The sequence below is a fragment of the Micropterus salmoides genome, unplaced genomic scaffold (genome assembly GCF_014851395.1).
Source record: "Micropterus salmoides isolate LMB-PRFRI ecotype aquatic unplaced genomic scaffold, ASM1485139v1 Ms_hic_scaffold_2, whole genome shotgun sequence".
Taxonomy (NCBI): domain Eukaryota; kingdom Metazoa; phylum Chordata; class Actinopteri; order Centrarchiformes; family Centrarchidae; genus Micropterus; species Micropterus salmoides.
The window spans coordinates 12,309,908-12,333,242 of NW_024041150.1; the positions used below are offsets into that span (position 1 = coordinate 12,309,908).

General features: G+C 39.8%; 1 protein-coding gene across 2 annotated transcripts; it reads right to left on the bottom strand.

The window, feature by feature from the left end:
* Nucleotides 1-841: 841 nt before the first annotated feature.
* On the bottom strand, nucleotides 842-17,836 carry slc1a1 (solute carrier family 1 member 1). 2 transcript variants are annotated; one of them, XM_038732067.1, is made up of 12 exons: nucleotides 17,582-17,836; nucleotides 11,610-11,750; nucleotides 10,353-10,445; nucleotides 10,056-10,170; nucleotides 7,401-7,443; nucleotides 7,138-7,233; nucleotides 6,546-6,730; nucleotides 4,874-4,981; nucleotides 3,218-3,340; nucleotides 2,833-3,027; nucleotides 1,787-1,921; nucleotides 842-1,670 (listed from the first exon to the last, which is right to left on the bottom strand). In XM_038732067.1, the coding sequence occupies exons 1-12, from the start codon at nucleotides 17,679-17,681 to the stop codon at nucleotides 1,430-1,432; spliced, it is 1,575 nt and encodes a 524-aa protein (XP_038587995.1). In that variant the 5' UTR covers nucleotides 17,682-17,836; the 3' UTR covers nucleotides 842-1,429. The 2 variants fall into 2 exon arrangements, with proteins under 2 accessions (XP_038587995.1, XP_038587996.1); XM_038732068.1 differs by lacking the exon at nucleotides 17,582-17,836 and adding an exon at nucleotides 11,929-11,946.
* Nucleotides 17,837-23,335: the final 5,499 nt, after the last annotated feature.

Consider the following 23,335-nt stretch of genomic DNA (forward strand, 5'->3'; position numbering starts at 1 on the left):
TTTTCTTCTTCTTATGAAGAGACTGTTTCATATTCTCACATTAAGCATGTGCTGGACTATGTGTGTCCTGGTGAGCGGTCCACATCCATCAGCCTATGGAATTTTCATTCACCCATCATTCCCAGGCAGATGAAATTCCTGTGCTTCCCATAGGCGAATCTATTTAACGTTACACATTTCCTGACGGCTGTTGGGAATGTATGATTGGATTCCTCTGAATCTCTTCATAACAACTGTTGATGATAAAAAAAACGCACAAAAGAATCCACAGTTTACAAGTCCTGTGCTCTACCAACTGAGCAAACCAGTGACACTAGAAATTCTTCTGAAATTATCCTAAAGAAATGGATTCAGCTATGGTTTGTTATTTCTAGATCACGAGATAATTATCCTGTTATCATGGGAAACGGAGTCAAAAAACCCCATTTGAATGGATGGCCACTTAGGGCTATTCCCAATAGTTTATCCCAAAAACATACCTATAACATGAAAAATGTAGATTACCAGATAAAAGCTTACTTCATGTATGCTATAGCGTATTTCAACCCTACACCACAGTGAAAATATAGTTGCGAAGTTGTGAAAAACTACTCAAAAAGACACACTCTGATTATTATTGTCCATTATGTGACCATGCTGCCTAAACACAAATACAATTTGTGATCATAATAATTAAATCAAATAAATGTTAGGGATTTGGTTCTGAAAAAAATGTCCACAAATTTCACAGTGTTCAATGACTGAATAAGCCTTTGTTAACCATCTCCAGTCTCAGTAAAGTCTCCATAAAAGATCAGTCTGCAGCCAGCAATTAGCATAAATTTAACATATTGCTTCATGCAACTTGGTGAAAAACCTCTTTATATGTTTGGCACAGTTTAAATATACAGATAGATATACAAGCAGTGCAGATATACAGCCACGCGAAAAAGATCATTCACACATTTCAGAGAGTAATTGTCTAATCAAGGATTAAATAAAGTAGATTTCAAATTCAGATTATTGTTTTGTTTTCTCTTGTGTTAAATTGATCTTTTCTTTTTTGCAAAATACATACATACACCTCAGATATATCCAAAAAAATGTCCTCGTGCACACACACACACACAAGCTCTTCCTTTCAGTGCATCCTTGCAAGAAAGAACACACTCGTATTTCTAAAAAAAACAAACGGACTTTTCTTAATCTTGGCACAATTTGAGTGTAAGAAGGAAGCACTTTAATCTAGTTGTGGTTATAAATGTCCAACATAAAGGGTGGTCATCTTGGTTAAGCTTAACAGAGGCTGCTATTGCTGATGTTTGAGCTTGGATGGGTCTAGCTCGATAGTTTTCCTCTCTCGTCATGGTGCTGATACATGATGGAAGGTTTTCCGCTTGACATCCATAGCAGCATGGCACTTTCTCTGCTCCTCAGAGCCAGCCAGAGGCTAAAACTGGGAGGTTTCAGTAAAGGAGATTGCATCTGTCTTGTCGACGGTGAAGCCTCCATTGACGTAGGATTTCTTCTCGCACTCTTCGTCATCCAAAGTGGCTTCCAGAGCGAAGGGGTTGGTGACGTCCACATCAGATGTCAGATCCATCCTCTCCAGTTCCCTCTTGGATAGTTTCTGGACGATTCCGGCTCCATAAGCATCGCCAAGAACGTTGATCATAGTGCGGAACCGGTCCCTGAAACACACCGCTCAAAGTCAACCTACAGCATCGCTCTTAAGTTAGAATTCAAACTTTTTAGTAGGAAGGTATAGGAAAAACACTCCAGACAGAAGGTCAAGAGATCAACTTACAGCAGCCAATCCACAGCAACTATTAGAGTGACATCACTTGCAGGTAATCCAACAGCTGTTAAGACTATCACCATGGTGACGAGCCCAGCATTAGGGACTCCTGCTGCTCCAATACTGGCAACTGTTGCTGTTATACTGAAACAGAGAGACTCAATGTTGTAAATATTCCTCATTATAACACGCAGAAATGAAATGTTAAAGCCACATCTGAGAAATGAGTTGCCCCAAACGGCAGCAAGAAGTAACTGAAATACTCTAAATCATCAGTAAAGTGTGGGCAAGACGAACTGTTGTGACTGAGATACATGCAGTATGTACCAAAACAGTAGATTAGTAATAATACAAAGGGCACAATATCTGCATAGTAAACATTGTATATCAATACAGTTTATTTAGCTAACAGGGGTCATCTCTATGCATACAGATGTATGTAGTCCTGCCCTCAAATGGAACTCATTTCAGAGTTCAGAGACTGTCCTCCCCAAATAATGACAGCAACAGGTATTTGTTCAAATGCCTGTAACTGACATTAAATTGTAAATTCTCACTGCAAAGGCAGAACTTGCATGCCATTGTTATAGAGCCTCAAGCCTTTGTAGCGAGGAGGTCGGGGGTGGATGGATGAGTTAGCAAAGTTTATGGAGCACAGAGTGTTGTGTTCCACACACTTTGCTAACTCATCCATCCACAATGTACAATGTGGGTTCTGATGAGTGAGAAAGAAATGCATCTATCAGCTGTGATGCATTAATGACAGCTTTCTGCATGCTTCAAACAACCTACTTACAGGTCTGAGTGACATTTAGATACAAATATTATTACCTAAATGTATGTCAGTCATAACTTCATTATTATGCTTGCTGTGGATGTTGTACATTCCATTATGTCACATTTGTTTTTACATGTTTGTTGTTTGGTAGGCATAATCGAAATCAGCAAGAAATTACTACCTTGGTCATCAATACTAGTATTTTATAGTATCATAAGTTGTATTTTATAGTATCATAATCTGTAGTTAGAAGTGCCCCTGAGCAAGGCTGATTTACCTGATAGTAACAATCTGGCCCGCATCCAGAGCATAGTTATTCAGCTGAGCGATGAAGATGGCAGCCACCGCCTCGTAGAGTGCTGTGCCATCCATGTTAATGGTGGCACCCACTGGGAGGACGAAGCGGGTGATCCGCTTGTCGATGCGATTGTTCTCCTCGGCGCATCGGAAGGTGACGGGCAGGGTGGCAGAGCTGGAAGACAGGTCAGCGGTTGGCGTTATTACTGTGACCTCAAGGTTTTGGCACACAGGGGTCTTGATTCATAAATATGAAAATGTGTCATTTCCTGTGGTCCTAACATTAAATATATAACTATTTATATGTTGCTTTTAAGGCAATGGATGTACGAGTAGTATTAGTGTGGAGCTCAGTGGATTCTGACCTGGAGGAGATCATGAGTGCTGTCACCAGCGCCTGGGCCATTCCCAGTGTAAATGTATACGGGTTCTTCCTCACGATGACAAAGTAGATCAGTGGCAGACAGATGGTGGCGTGGATAGCTAGACTGCAGGACAAAACAGACATTTATTATAGAACAATGTATTTGAGGGGAATTGCCACATACTGTATGAAAAGCACAATATTAGACTTTTAGAGACACAGATAGACTTTTATATCCCCGTAACCTCCAGACGAAAAAGGTACTTTGTGTTTAATCATTTTAACTATTAAGCTTTTTGCACATGTTCATGTCACAATGTAAATATAACCAATATGATGCACTCCCAACTATTAAACTACTTCCCTTACAATAGAATTCGCTCGCGGAGTAGTACATGTTGAAAATGACATGGTTGTCCCATGGTTTTTAGTACAAATGTGAAATTTAAAGAATAGGTTTCTTATGAAAATGTTATGTAGCATCATTTATAATCATACATAGAACAAACATATTTATAGCTTCGGTTTTCAGAAACAACCCACTCTACTGCAGCTTCTCAAGGGGTTTAAACTGTCCGTTGGGGCAACTGTTAAAGGTTCTACATTTTGGGAAACGAGCTTATTTGCTTTCTTTTAGAGAGCGAGTAGTTAACCTAGCTTAAAACCTGGAAGCTGACTCTTTTAAAAGTACAACATTTACATGTCTGTTAATGTACAGATGACACAGATTAAATACAACATGCTAATCAGTGAGCTGAAGAGGTGTTGGTTATTTTTTACGTTTGAACAGAGTCAGGCTAGCTGTTTCCTCCTGCTTCCAGTCTTTATGCTAAGCTAACAGCCCTCCTGGTCCTATCTTGGTACTTAACGCACATTAAATGGTATCTATCTTCTCACCTTACTGTCACAAAAAAAAGGAATTACGTGTGTTTCATAAAATGCTGAATTATTCCTCAATATTGTGAAAACACACAAGGATATATCTTTTTTTATTTATTTCATACTGTACAGTGGCACTTTTCAGGCTCAGATGTAGCTGAGAGTAAGTCAGTAAAACCAGGTCGAAAGTCATGTGAGCTAACGGGAGATTTATATATATTATATATTTAGTGTTTTCAAGGTCTGAAAAATTACTCCTTGAATTAAGGGAGTAAAAGCTCAAATGTCAGTTGACTGAACTGACTTTTAAATGTAATTCATCTACAGTGCTTACAAATAGGCACACTTGGAGAGACTTGACATTACTTTGAAAGTAAAGACTCTTTCTGTTTATCATGATCCATTATCATTCATAGTCCTAAAGCAATAATGCATAAACATTTTTTATCGGCACTGAATGTTGCATTCAGAACATTATGACAGTGTGAACATTGCGTGCACATGTTGTCAGAAGCACTCCAAGAATTGGACTAACCCTGTGACCTAACTGGAAGGGATTTACTGTACAGTCTTTAATGGTGTCACTTAGATTTAGAGGCATGAGCGAAGCTTTCATTACTGCATCTGCAGGTTGAGCAGTTTTAAATGTCCTTGGCCCTTATCAGTGCCTGCACAGAGCTCAGCTTTTACTGTATCACTGGAGGGAGAATCGGCCCAAATGCCAAACATAAATCCCAGTGTGTGGAACAGGCGGATACAGAGTAATAGGACAGCTTACCCACTCAGCACCGTCACCATATAAAGACCCATCTTCCTGAAGATCTCCCAGTCTTCCACCTCAATGATCTTCGCAGCAATTAGGAACAGGATCCCTACTGGCATGTAGCTGAAAAACACAAAGTTTGTGACCTTTGGGGGATAGAATCTAAGATTAAAGAAAATATTGTGCATTTGGACTACAGCTGAAATAATAACTTGATTAAGTGATAAGCCAGTCAACAGAAAAATGATCAGCAACAAGTTTAACAATCGCTTGATCATTTAAGTCATTTTATAAAGCAAAAAAGCAAAAGATTCACTCGTTCTAGCTTCTCAAATGTGAATATTTGCTGATTTTCTTAGTCTTCTGTGAGAGTTAAGTCTATATCTTTGGGTTTTAAGCAGTTGGTTGGATGAATAAAATACATTTTTCAACATGACACAGTATAAAAATGTATGTAAATATTGTATCTACCAAACTTTCAACCCAACCTGGTATTAGGTTGCTAATCAGGTTTGGGCTCATGGCGCTTACTTAAATAAGCCTTGACCTTGGGTCAGGTTTGGACATTTTCAAATTTAACGTATTACGTTTGTTAGCATGGCAAGCTAACAATCAGTAAACGACAGCACAAGCTACTCTACTCTGGAAACAGTTAAGCTACCGCAACACTACAGTTTTATTGGAAGTAGCAAGGCTACCCAAATAAAATAACTTGTCATTGAAAATATTAAACAAAAACTTAGCTAGAGGGAGCTTCTATAAGCTCCAATCATTATAAGGCCCGCTTCTGGAAACACTGTAGTGACAACTGCTAAAAAAATCCAACTGGCTACAAAGTGTGTAGAGACTTTAATCATACTCTGACATAACAGTAGCAAGAAAACTGAGTAATGAGTACTTTTACTTTCATACAAATTATATTTTTGAATCGTGGTATTGTTACTTTTTAACATAAAGGATCTTATTAGCTCTTCCACCACTGCAGCTGGGACAAATAATTTATTGTTGTGTCACATGGTAGTTGCATGTATTTTTTTGTTGCCCATAAACATGTAACCTAAAGATGTAAAGAGAAATAGCTTATTGGCTAATTAGCCTGAGCCACTTGTGTTGTCAAATTGTGTGTTGGTCTAATAAATAATATATCTTAACTGACGGTACAATTGTTAGCTTTTTCTTCATGGCATTTGCAGCCCTATCCTAATAAGTCCATCTGGTGAGAAAGCCTGAGAAAAGCTAGTATGTGGACCTTGAGTTAAGATTATATTTTGTTAAACTACTGTTCCCAAGGTCAAGCGTGTTAAAGCCTTTTTGTCGGTCGAATGAAATGATGTCACTTTGTCTTTGAGAAAGGAAAAACGTCTATTGCAGCATCAGTCAGTGTTCATCCAGGCTGGGTCTTAAAAACTGAATATGGACCAAGTTCAGGTCTATTTTTTAGGCCCATGCAGAACTTTCATCAAAATTACTCAGAATGTGCATTTGTATAGTAGTCCAAGTTTTAAAAACGTCTTTATTGATAATTAATATAAAAGTGAAACCTCTAGCAAGAGATATCCCAGATACAAAAATCATCAAAAGGATAAAAACACAATAAAACCCAAAGGAGCGTATTTATTCATCCTTTTTTCACTTGTAGCTTTTTAATGTTGTTTGCTGTACCTGTGGATCAGTCTTTTATACATACCACATAATGATCTGGACCAGTTTCATGGTTGCTTCATTCAGGGCATCAAAAAATTCCAGGAGGATACGGCCCTTTTCACCCATCTTCCCAATGACAAGGCCAAAAGCAACACAGAACACAATAAGCCCCAGTACGTTGATTCCATCTGAATATGTCCCGATGATTTTATAGTCCCTGGTTATATTCTGCCAAGAGAGGAGACAAGGAGGCGATTCATTCAGCTAACCAAGACTAGGCCAGGAAGCCGCTTTTACAACCACACTAGCTTACTCTAAAGACCCATTGATGAGCAGCCCAATGACCCATGGCTACGTTTCACTCATTATTGGGTCTTCTGATGCATTTAGATCAGACGCTGGTCGCCAGGTGCAGAAACATGAAACGTACAGTGCGGCAGATGGATCAACAAAGACACACTGTTGTCATGCAAAGATCAAAACCACAACAATCATGTTAATGGATATACATTAGTGAACTCTGGTGCAAGTGTAGCTTTTCTTCTTTGACAAACAAGGCTATGCATCAAAAGCATTTATGTAGTGACTGATCAGACTGATCTAGATGAACAGAACAGAGTAACGTGCACACCTACCTCTACCACCGCCATGATAGTAGTTGTGAGAGGTGGAATTGTGGTGGTGTTGGCTGAAACCTTCGGAGGCTCCAGCTCTTTGCGCTTGGTCTTGTACTAGAGTGGAATTGGTCACATTTCACAACGTCAGAGTTACGTTCACATGGCCACATGGCTACACAGTGTATACTCACCAGATCCCAATGTGGGTTTGAATGACACTTTAAACATGGGTAGAATGTGGAACTGCAATGCATGATAGATGTGCCTCTTACGCCTCTTACCTGCTGAAAACAAGCCTGCACCAGATTTTCTGGAAACATGTTTCTGTTGATTGGAAAAGTCAAGATTAGGGCTAAACCAATGACACAGAAGGTGATGATTTGTACTTCAGTAATTCCTTGACAGATGGGTCATTGCAATAACTCTTTAAGTAAGGCAAAATCCAGGAGAGAATGATTTTCACACTCATAAAGAGGCTGTGAATGTGGTGAACTTCTTTTGAATAATGGAGCTAAAACACTAATAGTTCTTTGCAGATGTCTTCCTCAGGGATGCCAAAATTGCATCAATAGAAAGTTGTATGGGAACTGGATTTTTAGTATATACGGTACACAACAGCAATTAGCTTTAATTCAAGAAACTGAAGGTTATTTGTTAGCCTCTGAGTTCTTCAGTAACAGAAATACACATCGATACACATTTTCACATCGATGGCTATGAATGTTCTTTTCATTACGGTTTCTGGCGCTGTACAACCCAACTGCTCCACAACTCACTCACACACATTCACACTACTCTCTCTACTAAGTGGCATGCATGTAACTCAGAAGAGAGCAAAGTCGCATTAATTCCGACCTGAGTGTCCAGACTGAGGTCAGAATTGATGCAACTTTGAACTTATGGCTTCAAAGCGACATTTCAATACTGGGCAGAATCCTCCTGACTAAAGCAGAAGGGATTTCAAGATTTGTTTACCCTGCTCTCTCCCTCAGCGTCCATGATTCAACATGCAAAGACATTAAAAACGTACTCATAAACTTTGTATGGAAGAATTACACCTTCAAGGTGAAATGGTTAAAAGAATGCTTAAATGCAACCGAGTCATTATGGTACTTTATCCCACATAACATTTTCAAAGAGGTTGGAGGTCTCCAATTCTTGTTGAAGTGTCACTATAATATCACAAAGTTACTGCTAAAACTGTCCCGATTTTATCAACAAGCTCTTTTAGCTTGGAAGTTGTGCTATTCTCATAACTTCTCTCCACACAAGTCTATTATATGGAATAATGAGGAAAAGTCACTTTATTACCAAACTGGATCGATAGAAATATCATCTTCTTAAGGGACTTATTTGATTGTCAATTAATTAAGTATGAGTCCTTTCTTAGAGAGAAGGCATTCCCAATAACATTCAGAGAATATAGCTCAGTCTTTAAATCTATACCTAATGTTTTATTAGAACTAATGAAAAGCTATAAGAAACAGCAAGAAGTGCCCAGTTTCACATATACTCTTTATATAAATAATATTGATATTTTGAGCAGCAAATGCACTAACAAACACATTAGAAAATGCCTTTTAAATTTAAAGAAAATAACACCTCGTGGAAATTTTTTCTGGAATTCTCAGTTTTCCAATGTTAACTGGTGTAAGGCATGGCTTGTTCCTTTTAGATTCTGTATTACAAACAAAGTTAGAGAATTACATTTGCATAAAATATATCCAACCAACATGCTTATCTCAAAATTCATGTTTGTTGATAACAATTGCACCGTTTGTAGAACAGAACAATAAACTTTAAATCATCTTTTCTATGACTGTTCATTCTGTAGCTCATTCTGGAGGGTCTTTGAGAATTGCATATATTCTAAAACAACACATACAATCACAATTGAAGAGAAAAATGTCATTACCTACTTTGAATCTAAAGATAAGAACTTATGTTTACCATTGTGAATCTCTTTATTTTGTTGGAGAAATTTCATATTCACAAAGCTAAATGCTCTAAGTCTACCCCATGTTTTAAAGTACTCCTAATCGAAATAGATATGTACTCTCAAACTTGTATCAAACAAGAAAAGCATTTCGATAAGTAATATCTACTCAGAGCTATTCATCTAAAAAATATCTTATATCACCACCTGTTAAGATAGACTGTCACTTTCTCACTCACTCATCTCTTAAGTCTGTCCTGTTTTGTACTTCCTTTTGTTTTTGTTAATGTATTTGTTATTTAAGTTTATTATTAATTTATATATATGTTGCACTATTATATTACATTAAGCCTTATATTGTGCTTATAAGCTGGAATGTCTGAATGTCTGAAACCTGAAAAGATCTGATCTGTATCGGATTTGGACCATATATGAAAGTGGCCCAAATCTGAACTGGAAAAGATCAGATTCCGTGTGACTTGGCCTGTTCACACTGTCATAAAAAGATCAGATCTGAGTCACATATGGGCAAAAAAATCGGATTTGGGTCACTTTGGCCTGCAGTCTGAACGTAGCTTACGTTGCCCAGGGATACTTTGATATGCAGACTTGGAGAACTGGGGATCAAACCACCGACCTCCTGATAAGTGGACAACATCTCAAACCCTTACGCCACCGCCAGTACAAACTTTTCTCTCAAGCTCCTTTACGTTTGTCACTTTCCATGAGTATAACTCAGTGTAACTCCACAAATGCTTGTGAGAAGAAACAGTCCATTTGGGCAAACTTTTTGCCATTGAAGTTGTTAAATGACACGTTGTATGAACTAGCTTGTTTGAAGCAGAGGAACAGAACAGAAGAGAGGTGATAAATTATTATTTACTGATCACCACAAGACAAGTATTTCAATTAAGACCTGATTTCACTTCAACATCTGAACGAGTGGACACTTCATCGTCATGAGAATTTTGTAGTTTCTATGACATGGCTGGGGGATCACCTTATGAGGTCCAGGAGTGTGTCAACTGTTGTGACGTTGGGTGTGGTCCCGGCTCTGTCAATGTGCTCAGCTGTCTGAGAGACTCCAGGTTTGATAGTCATCACCAAGATAATGCCTGCAAAGGATGACAGTCAGCATGCTGCGATGACGGTATAACTCGTGCAGTGGGTTTCATATCAACCACCTCTTTTACATAACACCATTTGAGAGACTTAGCTGTAAAGCAACTGAAATACACAGGAAAAGTAAATAAAGTGTGAACTAGAGAAGTTAGGGGGAGGGGAAATATCAGCTCACCAAGAATAACTGCAATGATGGTTGTAGAAAAGTAATAAACAACCGCGCGCAGACCTATCTTTCCTGATACCTCAGAGTCCAGGGCTGCAACGCCTGTGAACAAAAAGGACAATGTGTCATTATAATCTAAACTACAAGCTCCTCCCACCAGGTATCAAAAGACTATTCTAGAGATTTTGAAGTCTGATCAGTTGAACATCAAATGAAATCGTTCCAACTCCAAGGCGACTGTGAATATACAACAATTTCTCTGGTCAACAGATCGGGTCTTTAATACTTCAACCAGCATTCGTGGCATAGACAGGTGCTGAGAACTTCCACACCACACTTCCACACAAAAGTAGCTATATGAAAGTAGCAGCTGAAAAGCTAAATAACTACATTCAGCTAAGCCTGGCATTTGATTTTGTAGATCATTGAATGCATATAGATTATTCAAAGACAACGTGCTGGGATGTGCGGGTCTTTGTTCCTTCATGACCTGGGGAAGTGAGTGTAGGTTATGGCTTGTTTATGAATGTTGAGTTAGAAAGAGTTAAATTGCTGGAAAAATTAACCCTGATGAGTATTAAGTTAACTAATTTAGTTAAATTACTAATGCTATTTTTAAAGTTTATGAATCTACAGGCGATTGTGATTGAAATGAAAACGGGCTACTTTTAAACAACATTCACTTGACTTTGTTCTTGACACTTATTTGTAATCCCTAATAGCGAATTGTGCTGACCAATGGGATGATCTTCCAGAATCTTCCAAACCACAGCTTTCTGCTGAGCTTTCCCCTGCGTTTCATAATCTTCACAGTCGAGCATTTGATTACAAAGTAATAAATACCAAGCACTAGATTAGTTCAGCCATGATAGAGTCCATCAGTTGATGAAGACGAAGATGCTGATGAAAGCTAAAACACATAGTAAGTGCACCTTGAGTTACTGTTATTTTGCATGACATGCAAACAAGGTCCCTTTCTCGATGTGCTCTGAGGAAGTTAAAGCACATACTGAGAAATAATGGTACTCAGGTGGGGGACACTCCATGCGGTGGGAAAAAACTAATTCTCGCTGTCAACGACCAATTGAGGAGCTAGCAAATTCACAAATCCATTAACAAACACGGTTACATTTTAGTTAGCAAGGTCAAATTTTTACAGTTTTAAGACTTACTTCATTTCTTGTAGTGCACTTCTGTATGTGTCATTGCAGTACATCATTATCACTGTATGTTTATATCACTCAGAAAAAGTCATGTTCAAGTTACCTGTTATCATGCTTGAAATGATGAGTGGGAGGATGACCAGCTTCAGCATTCGCATGAGGATCTCTCCCGGGAAGCCAAAGTACTGCTTGTTGAGATGGGAGAGGGACGAATACTCTCTGACCACGACGCCCAAACTGATACCTTAAAGATCGTAAGAAAGACAGAGTCAAACCATAAAAGATTCTTGGTTTCAGCTGAAGGGGGCCAAAAAAAACATAAATTACACTAAAATTGATATTATGTCGCTTAAATGAGTGCAGTTTGCTCTGCAAAAGCAACTGAGGTTTCATCCATTCAGAATTCATGAGGCACAACGCACATTGGCCTATATTTTTCAGCTATAAACCTCACAGGGATCCCACTCAATGATTTTAGTAATATACTCCAAGCCTCCTCTGTGTTATCACACATAACAGACCGCCAGTAAAGATGCCTGTTAAACACGGCGATGACACAGCAAAATGTAGTTGCGTGCCACGACCACGCAGATCTATCAAAACATGACCTATACTTTAGCATTTGTGGATGTGAAGCCCCTGATGGAACTGGCTTAAAACTCACAAACTCGCTGTAACTTCCATATTTAGTAAGCTGCAGATTCTCCACCAGGTGGAGCTGTTTGGTCCTTTTCTAACCATGCCAACTGCACCACCAACTGTGTTAGCAGCAGCAGCAGCAGCATTGTCCACCTGCTGTGAAGACTTTTTAATGTTGCCACCTACGGTCAAAAACAGTTGCCAACAACAGAAAACAAAACACTTGTGCCACCTACAGGCATTGAGGCTTACAGCTGCGGCTTTATTTCTTTAGCTTCCTTCGACTGGGGATGGGTTGCATGTACCACCTGTGACCTCAAACAAAATGGAACATCTGCTCTGCTATTTGCCACTGCAGTCTGAGTGGATCATGGTTAAGCATTTTTTATTGCTTGGTTAGATGGCCAGCTTTGTGTGCATGCAGCCACAGAAAGAACACTGTGGACAAACGTTATACATTGAAGACTTGAAGAGTAGAAGCACATGACTTCTAGTGGCAGCAAAGCCAAACCATTGTCTGCAAACTATTTGTGTGCAATTTTTTGCTCTGTGAATTTCAGTAATTATTCACTTCATGTTCGGGTTATTCACAGTCGACAGACGAGCTAGTCTGTGGAAATGATTCAGTCTCACAGCACTAGTCTGAAACTGGTTATGACACGGGCTCTGTGAAATAATAACATTAACGCACCGCTTCTCTCTGAACTCTACAGTGTGCATGTCAGTGGTTCTCACACTGGGGGGCTCAGGGGGGTTGTGGATGTTGAGCAGATTCATGTGGTGACACAAACAGACAAAAGTGCTCTGATGCTAGCAGGGCTATTTTGCTAACCTGAATCTTGTTTCATTTTAATCGCCTGTATTGTTAATGATTAATAAAAACAAAATCCATCTTTGCTGGGGTGGGGGGGTATGAACTTGGCTTCTGAAGGGGGGCGTGACAGAAAAAGTTTGAGAACCAGTTCAGTGTGTAATAATTCAGAGGATCTATTGACAGAAGAAGATCCATAACTATGTTTTCAGTGGTGTATAAAGACCTTACATAATTAAGCGTTATGTTTCGATTACCTTTAAATGAGCCATTTATATCTACATAACCGTGGGCACCCCCTCCTATGGAGGTCGCTGTATTCTTCTTCTGCTTGTATAATTCCTGTAATGTAGACGCCCATCACTACATTGAATGCGTACAAAGAAGAAGAAGAAGAGGAAATAGTAATAATAATGATATACAGTCTCTGAGTAGTCTTCTGGTTTATTAGAAGAGAAGTGACATTTGGACAAATGAAGGAGAAAATGTGTTATTTAGCACGAGAGCCGACAGCCTGATCTTTATACCATAATCACAGAGAGACGTATGTAGTTGGATTAATTTCATGTAGTGACTCTCTCTCTCCAGCGCTCTCTGGCTTTGGCGGTCACATTCATGAGACAATCAGCTGATCGATAATTGGCAATAAAACGGTGGCTTCCAGTATAAAAGCCCAGACCAGCCAGCTAAACTTTTACTGCGCTGGTAGAAAAAATCCGTAATTGGATTGTAACTTCATGTAGTTCTTCTCCAGCGCTCTGTTATGGCTTTGTTATGTGGACAGAAATGTACCGTTACCTTCCTGAGATAAACAGCTGATGAATATTATTGGTAATGAAACGGTAACAGCAGGGAAGCTCAGATCAGCAGCCTAGCTTCACATTTTACTGCCCTGGTGGAAAATATGTATTTCTTTTTACTGCTAATGGTGATATATAACAAGACTTTGGTATGTTAGTCCAGATGAGCCAACCCTCCCACGTTGTAAAATACTGTATTACAGGAATATGACACTTCATTTCTTGATGTGGCTGTTGTTTATTAATGAACAAGTAACAATAATATTCATAAAAACATATGGTTTTACTGAATAATTAAGTAAATATAATTTCTTAATAAATCTAACTAAAGAAACTTTTCTTGACTGGCAACTCTCTGCCATCTCATAGAGGACATCTTTTGTCCTGTCTCAGGCACCGTAGCTATACAACTCGCTTGGATGTCACCACTAGATGTCACTAAAACTTACACACTGAACCTTCAAACCCTAGTGTTTGATTTAAATCATCAGACTTTTTGATTTCTTGCATTGTAATCACAAATGCATTATTTAATAGAAATTGGGAGCTCATGATGTAAGTTAGTTCATGTCAGCCAGCCAATGTAGTAACAGATCTGTATTTAACCCATCCCAAGTATTGGGAGCAGTGGCCAGCCACTGTTTTGTGGCTCACAGTGATGCCAAAATGTCACTGATAGACATTAAAAATTTGTTCTTAGTTGACATATAACAGACATGAGGCAGTAATGACATTGCAATGTGTTTGATGTTAGCAGAATCAATCAGTTCCGGTCACACAGGGTCACTTAGCTTAGGATGAATTTTCACCATAAGTTTACATTCAGGTCACAATTTTGATTTGTGCAGTATTTTGGTATACAAGACTTGATGAAAAGTTGCACTTCAGTTTCAGTAAACATCAGTGTTAAATATACTGTAATGCACTTTATATTGCCGTTGACCAAGCCTCTCTCTTACGCCTACGGTTAGTCCTAACATTACACCTGTCCTGGCCTCGCTCCACTGGCTCCCGGTCCATTTTAGAATACATTTTAAGATCTTTTTGTGTGTTTTTGAATCACTAAATGGGTTGGCACCTCGTTATATCACAGACCTCCTGCAAGTTTACACCCCCTCGAGGTCACTAAGGTCCACTGATCAGCTCCTGCTGGTCGCTCATAAAACCAGGTTAAAAACCAGGAGTGACCGCACTACCTCCACAGGTCAAAAAGCCCCCACCCTTGAAATTTTTAAAACCCCTGGCTTTTAACCCAGCATGAGAACTGTGTGGTCCTCTGCTGTAGGCCCTTCGATTGTGAACCATTTGTTTGCGTGTTGTCTATGTTTCTATGTGTTCTTTGTGTTTTTATATGTGTTTTATGTTTTATTCTTTGCGCAGCATTTTATACACCTGGTTTTTAAAATATGCAATATAAATAAAATGGATTAGATTAGAGTGGATAAATATAATTGTTGTTGAGTGTATTGTATATTAACTATTTTGATGACCCTCAACCTTTTCCTCTAGAGGCACCCTGTAGTCAGCTCCCCTTCTTTGCTTTCTACAAAAGGCATCGTGTACAATACAACACAACACATTAAGCAAAACCAATCTACCCCATGTGACTTGGTCCCTCACAGAGCTGCTAGCGTAGCTATCGACTCTTAGCTTGTGCCCCCCACATCTCTCTCTTTTTTAAATGTGGTGAGTAGTATGTAGCTGCAGTACCAGAGGCTGCAGTTTCAGGACCGCAATCCTAGGACCAAAACTACATTTCTAGGACCCTTGTTTACATTGATACTGCCAGCTAGCTGGCTAGCTATGTTACTCTTGACAGCCTCCCGAAGCCAATAACCCATTAACCACAAAAATCACCGAGTGTGTGCCTAAACTTAAGTTATTGATTATATCGACCGTGTTGCTCCTTCGTGTTGCTGTGCATTACCACCACCACTCCACTAGATGGCACTTTCGCAAAAGAACTACGGTTCTAGAACTGCGGTCCCAGGATTGCGGGGGTTCTGAAACTGCAGCCTCTGGTACTTCAGCTACATAATATTGGATGTGGTTAGGATTAACCTCTTAATTCCACAGAAATACCCAGTTGACAAACCTCACATTGCCTGTAGGTGGTGCACATCAGCACATTTTAGCTACAGCTCTAAGCTGCTGTTTGACAGGTTGCACAACTGCAGATCCAGAAGCTGCTGGTTTGATTTCGGATGCTCACACTGTGTGTTCTCCCTTCAATTCACAGCTGCAGTTATGGTAATTGCAATCATAAAGACCCACTCCTTGATTTCACAACAGTACCAGACAGCATGCAGTTTCCTCTCAGCCCTGGAAGAAATGTCAATTTTGGGGGAACTATTAGGTCCTATAACGAAACCAAGACCTGTACCTAAACACTGTTGTCTTTCAAAGTTACAAATGGCCAGAAAGCAGAAAGTTTTTTTAAAAGTAATTAAGTAAGGGGATCTGAAATAATAAAGCAATCTGGGATGCTTGAGGTGAAGCGAGGTCATCATGGTAAAAGAACAACTTTGGATGACAGATTTTATTGCCGTTGTGTGTAACTTCTGCCCTACACCCGCAGGACATCAAAACATCCAACATCTGACAGTAAACTGAGAGAACTGACCCAGATTACAATAGATTTCCACTTATAAAATTCCACAAAAGACCCACAACCAGGGAAAGTCTTGCAATAGATCAAGTAAAAATATATAAAAATAATAAAAAAGTAGGGGGAGGCATGTGTCTGTCCAAAGTTCAAAAATAACTGATTAATCTCTCGTTTTTTAATCCGTTCTCAAACAGAAATGTGATTTCAGGAGACTTACTTCCTGGAACTATTTCTTGGCGATGCCAGCTGAGCCCAGTGACTTTCTGCAGCCTTGTTGTCACAGTGAAGTTGGTTTGGGACCATGAGACCAAAACCTGCACTCACCATCTGGCATCCCATGCAATAGTGGAGTTCTTTTTGCATTTCTTTTTTACGGGGGAGATTGAAATAATTGAAATATGTGTTAATCAGTGACCTATAGAGGGTGTTGCAAGCTGTACGTTTTGAACTTTGGACAGAGCCAGGCTAATCGTTCTCCCCTTTCTCCAGGCTGACTGCCACTTTGCCACAGCTCCGTACTTTACACACAGACATGAGATTGAAAGTACAAAAAAGCAAGTAAGAGTATTTCCAAAAAGTGTTGAACTATTCCTTTAACACACATTTAATCTAAATTTCTTTAGAAATGCAATTCGATACTACTAACTTTGTCTGGATGAATCTAATAGAGGCTATCAGCTCAAGGTAACCCGTCCCAAATATAAAAAAGAAAATACATCTAATAACATCTTAACCCTTTTCAAACCTGAGCACCTGCTGATAGCCTGTGCTGTATGCACTGTGCTGCGCTGCCTCAGGGCTGGGACTCCTCACATAGACCCAGCATCAGCTGTCCATTCAGTCTGGTCACGTTTGACTGAGACACGTCCAGACACAGGGGGAGAGGACAGAGGCTGTGTCTCCTACAACACCACACTCAGTACCTGTTCTCCATTTTTTTTTTATGTTTCTATGTCTTAATATAATAATGAAATGCAATGCATGTAGTCCTTAACACACACATTTGGCATTTACTGTTGCTGTCTCGTCAAGCAGTGGCCAGCTGATGCAAAAGAGGTTGATTTATTTCAACAGTGACAGCGGCTGAAAGCAAGACTGAATGGTAACACAGAGAGGGAGGGATGGAGATCGAAACAACTAAAAAATGGCATCAATGGGGATGAAAGAGTCTCATTCCCTCAGCATACATGAGCAGACATTAAGGGGCTTCCACATACCGAGCAGCACTGACACAACGGTGGCAATAAGAAGCCAATTCCTCCTCAGCAAGCCTTTGAAATTCACGCCTCGTCGCTCTTTGTTACCCATCATTTCCATGGTGTTTCTTTTCCCCTCCAAAAAGAGAGAAACAACAATGGCCCCCGTGGAGACACAAAAGACTCCTGCGGTCGGGATGTCAGGTGCAGACGACGCAGAGGAGGATGGAAAAGCGGCGCTGCTACAGCAGAGGATGCAGCCGTCAGACGCTGCTGATGGCCAGCGATGGTGTGAGGGAGGGAGTGTGTGTGTTCTGGAGGGAGAGAGGAAGGAGGGAGAGAGTCTCCTTCCCCCTCTGCCGCCCTTCCCCCACACAAGGTGTCTGACATTTTCAGAATCAGAATCCGCTTTTTTTGCCAGGTATGTGTACACATTAGAGGAACGTTGCTCACGATGTGCTTACTCATAAAAAATACAAAATCACAATAATAAAAATCAAATCAAATGTAAAATAAACTTTTCTCCTTTTTGGAATTTGGAAGTACAGCAAAACAGCTCATTTGGAAACTGACTGTATGTTAATGGTTATCTATGTTAATCTAGTCTGACCTCAACCTAGAGCAGCTCCATCCACCAATAATACCCTGTTAAATTTATGGTTCATTAATGTTGGATCTCAGTCTGTCACAGTACTAAAAGTATGCTGTTATTTTGTATTTAATAATTCCAACCTGATCTTTTCTTATTCCCTGACTGTTCTTACAGGCAGTGGTGCCTCCACATACAGCCTCACCGGGCAATTTCAGAAAACCTGCATAATTAGCCCTCTTTTCTCACCATGCTTGTAATGACTGCGAAACGTTCACTCTGAGGTTTTACAACATCATAGAATTTCATCATAGAAGAAGATTTTTAGGTCTTCTTTATCCATAATCCATAAAATCCATATATTTATAAAAAAAAAAGCTGGTATTGGTAAGCTGATATTGAAAGTGAAAACACAGGATTATCACTCTCCTACTAACTGACTCGTCTTTGTTATGGTAGAAAATTGTGTCCTCTTACATTTAATCTTTTATGCATGTTCTTTTACCATTATTATTATTACTATTATTATTTTATGGTTTATATATATATACACAAGGCGATTTTCTCAGAGCCCTGACTACATTTGCAGTCCAAGCTGAGACAGCACCTTCAGCACGCAACCCTTGATATAGCTGCCAAATGTCGCATGATTTCGCCATCGTTTCCCGCGGCCGTCTTCAGAAAAATGTTTTCCAGCACGGCAAGTAAATTTCTGTAGCGGGACTGTTTTTTCGAATCACAAGTTGTGTCTCGTTTCATGTGTCACAGTAAGGATTAATCCACCGGTTATTTAGTGCTTTAACACACCCTGAAGTTTGCCCTGTCACAGTTTTTCAGTGTAAGAATAAATCGTGTTGATATGTCAGGAGTTCCTGTCGGGACGAAAGAAACACTTGTTACTTTATTCCGCTGCTAATGTCGTGACTTACAGGTGCTGGTCATATAATTAGAATATCATCAAAAAGTTGATTTATTTCAGTAATTCCATTCAAAAAGTGAAACTTGGATATTATATTCATTCATTCCACACAGACTGATATATTTCAAATGTTTATTTCATTTAATTGTGATGATTAAAACTAAAATAATGAAAATCCCAAATTCAGTATCTCAGAAAATTAGAATATTACTTAAGAACATGAAAAGTATGAGCATGTACAGCACTCAATACTTAGTTGGGGCTCCTTTTGCCTGAATTACTGCAGCAATGCGGCGTGGCATGGAGTCCATCAGTCTGTGGCACTGCTCAGGTGTTATGAGAGCCCAGGTTGCTCTGATAGTGGCCTTCAGCTCTTCTGCATTGTTGGGTCTGGCGTATCGCATCTTCCTCTTCACAATACCCCATAGATTTTCTATAGGGTTAAGGTCAGGCCAGTTTGCTGGCCAATTAAGAACAGGGATACCATGGTCCTTAAACCAGGTACTGGTAGCTTTGGCACTGTGTGCAGGTGCCAAGTCCTGTTGGAAAATGAAATCTGCGTCTCCATAAAGTTGGTCAGCTGCAGGAAGCATGAAGTGCTCTAAAACTTCCTGGTAGACGGCTGCGTTGACCTTGGACCTCAGAAAACACAGTGGACCAACACCAGCAGATGACATGGCACCCCAAACCATCACTGACTGTGGAAACTTTACACTGGACTTCAAGCAACGTGGATTCTGTGCCTCTCCTCTCTTCCTCCAGACTCTGGGACCTTGATTTCCAAAGGAAATGCAAAATTTACTTTCATCAGAGAATATAACTTTGGACCACTCAGCAGCAGTCCAGTCCTTTTTGTCTTTAGCCCAGGAGAGACGCTTCTGACGCTGTGTCTTGTTCAAGAGTGGCTTGACACAAGGAATGTGACAGCTGAAACCCATGTCTTGCATACATCTTTTCCTTCCCTTCACCTCTCTATTAATGTGCTTGGACACAGAGCTCTGTGAACAGCCAGCCTCTTTAGTAACAACCTTTTGTTTCTTGACCTCCTTGTGCAAGGTGTCAATGGTCGTCTTTTGGACAGCTGTCAAGTCAGCAGTCTTCCCCATGATTGTGCAGCCTACAGAACTAGACTGAGAGACCATTTAAAGGTCTTTGCAGGTGTTTTGAGTTAATTAGCTGATTAGAGTGTGGCACCAGGTGTCTTCAATATTGAACCTTTTCACAATATTCTAATCTCTGAGATACTGATTTTGGGGTCAAAATGAAAAGGAATGAACACAGTCTGTGTGGAATGAATGTATACATTATACAAGTTTCACTTTTTGAATGGAATTACTGAAACAACTCAACTTTTTGATGATATTCTAATTATATGACCAGCACCTGTATATACAGTCTATGATTGAAACATGTTTATGTTATATTATACCAACAGATTATGCCAAGAGTGAGGGTCAGAAAGACAGAGGTCTGATTCAGCCAGATGTTTTCATGCACATTTTGGAATTACGTTTAAAAACAGCTGGATAGAAACGGACTATTTTTGCATTATTTTATATTTATGTTATGAATGTTAATTTTCATATTGTTCATATTGTTGAAGAAATGTTTTATAAAATGGATTGACATATACAATAAAAAACATTTTGAACAAGAATACGGAGGAACAACTTCCCTCACCAGGAAGATACAATTTCCACAACGGTCTTATTACAGGGAGTCATGTTACATAATAACTGTCAGAGACATTAACAGGTCTTAAACCTATTGTTAAATAACTCTAAGTTGTAAAACCTCAGGTGCTGCTGAAGGTTTATTTTCATCAGGAATAAACCTAATCAATAGTAAACTGATAAACTTTCAAAAGGCATTACCTTAGAGACCTCTCAGAATGGTATAATGTTGTGCAATACTTGCAGCTGGTCATACATGCCAGAATTACTAATATTTAACCATTTTGAAACACTGCTTAAAGAAAACATGGCTGTGTCTGAAATCACTCACTACTCACTTGTTTGCCATTTTGAGATAATTATACCCCATATAGTGGACTCAAAGTATCCCAGAATTCACAGTGAAAAGTAGTGTACAACAGATGGACACTAACCCAGCCGTATATACCATCATGCATTGCACTGATACAAACATGGTTCACCAGCCTTTGATCTGGCACATTTTAATTGTGCAATGATGTATTAACAGTGCAGAAAGAATGACCTGAGATGAACATGTCAGCAGCTGTGCTGCCTGTTTTCCTTCTCACTCTCAGTCTTTCCTGATTGACTCCTTTTGAAATGACACAATTGGTTCCTGAAGTTCTCAGCATCAGCACAGTTACTGCACTGATGGCGGTGCTCAGAGAGAAACAAACTTTTACAACCAGGCTTTTTGAGGGCCCTCCCTAGTTTGGGTCCCTGGATCCCTAGTTCCTCTACTCTCACTTCATCACCCCTGCTTACAGGTACCACCTAAACTAATCTGCAATGTTACTGTGCTGCCATCTACTGGACCACCTTGGAACTAGTTTGTGTGACAAATAATCTCAAATAATCTACTTTCTAGCTTTTTTTGTAGCTCTACTTTTTAGCTCTGAGCTTTCAGTCCAATCCTATCACCCAAAACATTGCTAATGGATGATTATGCAAAACCATCTGCACAAAGTTAGGCAGCTAAACAATAGGTGAGGTGGGAGAGATTGTCATTACTGTCAATTGTATTCCAAACATTCATTGCACGTCTGTAATGAGACACAAACTCCCTCATGCCCATCGACCAGCCCGACCTTCACATCCTTATCATCTGGATGATGACATTAAAGACACGCTGCTTCCTGCATTGGCATGGGACCTACAGTACATCATGCTGCTGGGCTGTTCAGTCGCATTTCTCAGCCTTCTTTCAGTGAATCGAACTGGCTCAGATACCATCACATGACCTACATATGGTAAGCGTTGAACGTCGGTCACACGATGGATGTATAAAGCCTATAGTTAGGGCTGGCTCAGGTGAGTCCTGAACCATCCCTTAGTTATGCTGCTATAGGCCTAGACTGCCGGGGGATTTCCCATGATGCACTGAGCTCCTCTCTCTTCTTTCTCTCCCTCTGTATGCAACCTCATCCCATTATTGCATGTTACTAACACAACTTCTCCCCTTTCCGGTAGTCTTGTGCTTTCTCGTCCCTCTCCTCTCTCCTCCTATCACTTCCTGCAGGTGTTTCTGGCTCTGGAGCTGTGGAGTCTGGATCTGTGGTTGCGGGTCACCTGCTGCCCCCATGTTCCTGCTCGACACCCTCTGTTACAACTATTGTTACTAGTCCTATTGTTATTATTGTAATTATAATCATTAACATTACGATTGTTATCATTAACACTACTATAAATATCTGTACCATTATTCATTTAGTCTACAGCAACATCACCTTTACTGTCTGTACCTCTGTGTGTATATTGTATAGGCTGCCTCCCTCCCCTCTCTCTCTCTGTTCCTCTCTCTATCTCGCTCTCTCTCTCTCTCTCTCTCTTTCTCTCCCCCAACTGGTCAAGGCAGATGGCCGCCCACCCTGAGCCATGGTTCTGCTCGAAGTCCACTTGCAAAGGCCCATTGTATTCATGTGTCTAGTCCTGTATTTTATCAGGCCTGAGTGCAGGTGCTAGCAACAATTTGTTAAAATCCATACAAGGCCCCATTGTCCCTCGGTCAGATCTGCAGTTAATTCGCCTGAGCCCCTGATACGGTGTGATATAAAGTTCACTGTTTCTTTTAATAAACATCTTAAACATTGTCCTAGTGTTTAGTAGTTATCAAGCTAGGCATACAGAATATTCAAACATCATGGCTAAATAAAAATCTTCAACAGAAGACACCCAGTCTTATGGGCATGGTGTTTTTTGTCCACAGAGGGGTGCTGTGATACCAAATCACAGCTAAAAATCTGTCTAGTTTCTTCCTTTGTATATCCTCACTAGAATTAACCAGAGAAGACAAAACTTGGACAATTAAACACAAATCAGCTATCAGACTCTTAAACTGTAATTCATCCTCAACACTGCTCCACTGATGATAGTTTATTTCTGTTTACCATTTTTCATAATTGCTTCTGTATTAATGTATATTGTCTGCTATGTAGCAGAAGGGAGTTACAAAGCTCAATTTCCCTCTATAACTTGTTATATTTTCACAATAAACCTACTTACCTAAAAATAAGCAATAGAAAGTCCATGGACACCGCAGCGGGTGCAACAAGCATTATTAGGCTACATACATT

Bases quoted from the DNA above. Each gene is read 5' to 3' on its own strand.
- slc1a1 (XM_038732067.1), bottom strand. From the start codon at position 17,681: ATGGAAATGATGGGTAACAAAGAGCGACGAGGCGTGAATTTCAAAGGC. The intron at 7,444-10,055 runs GTGATCCCCCAG...TCCAATCAACAG, and splicing joins ACACTCCTGGACCTCATAAG to AAACATGTTTCCAGAAAATC. The intron at 6,731-7,137 runs GTAGGTGTGCAC...CTCTCTTGGCAG, and splicing joins CTATCATGGCGGTGGTAGAG to AATATAACCAGGGACTATAA.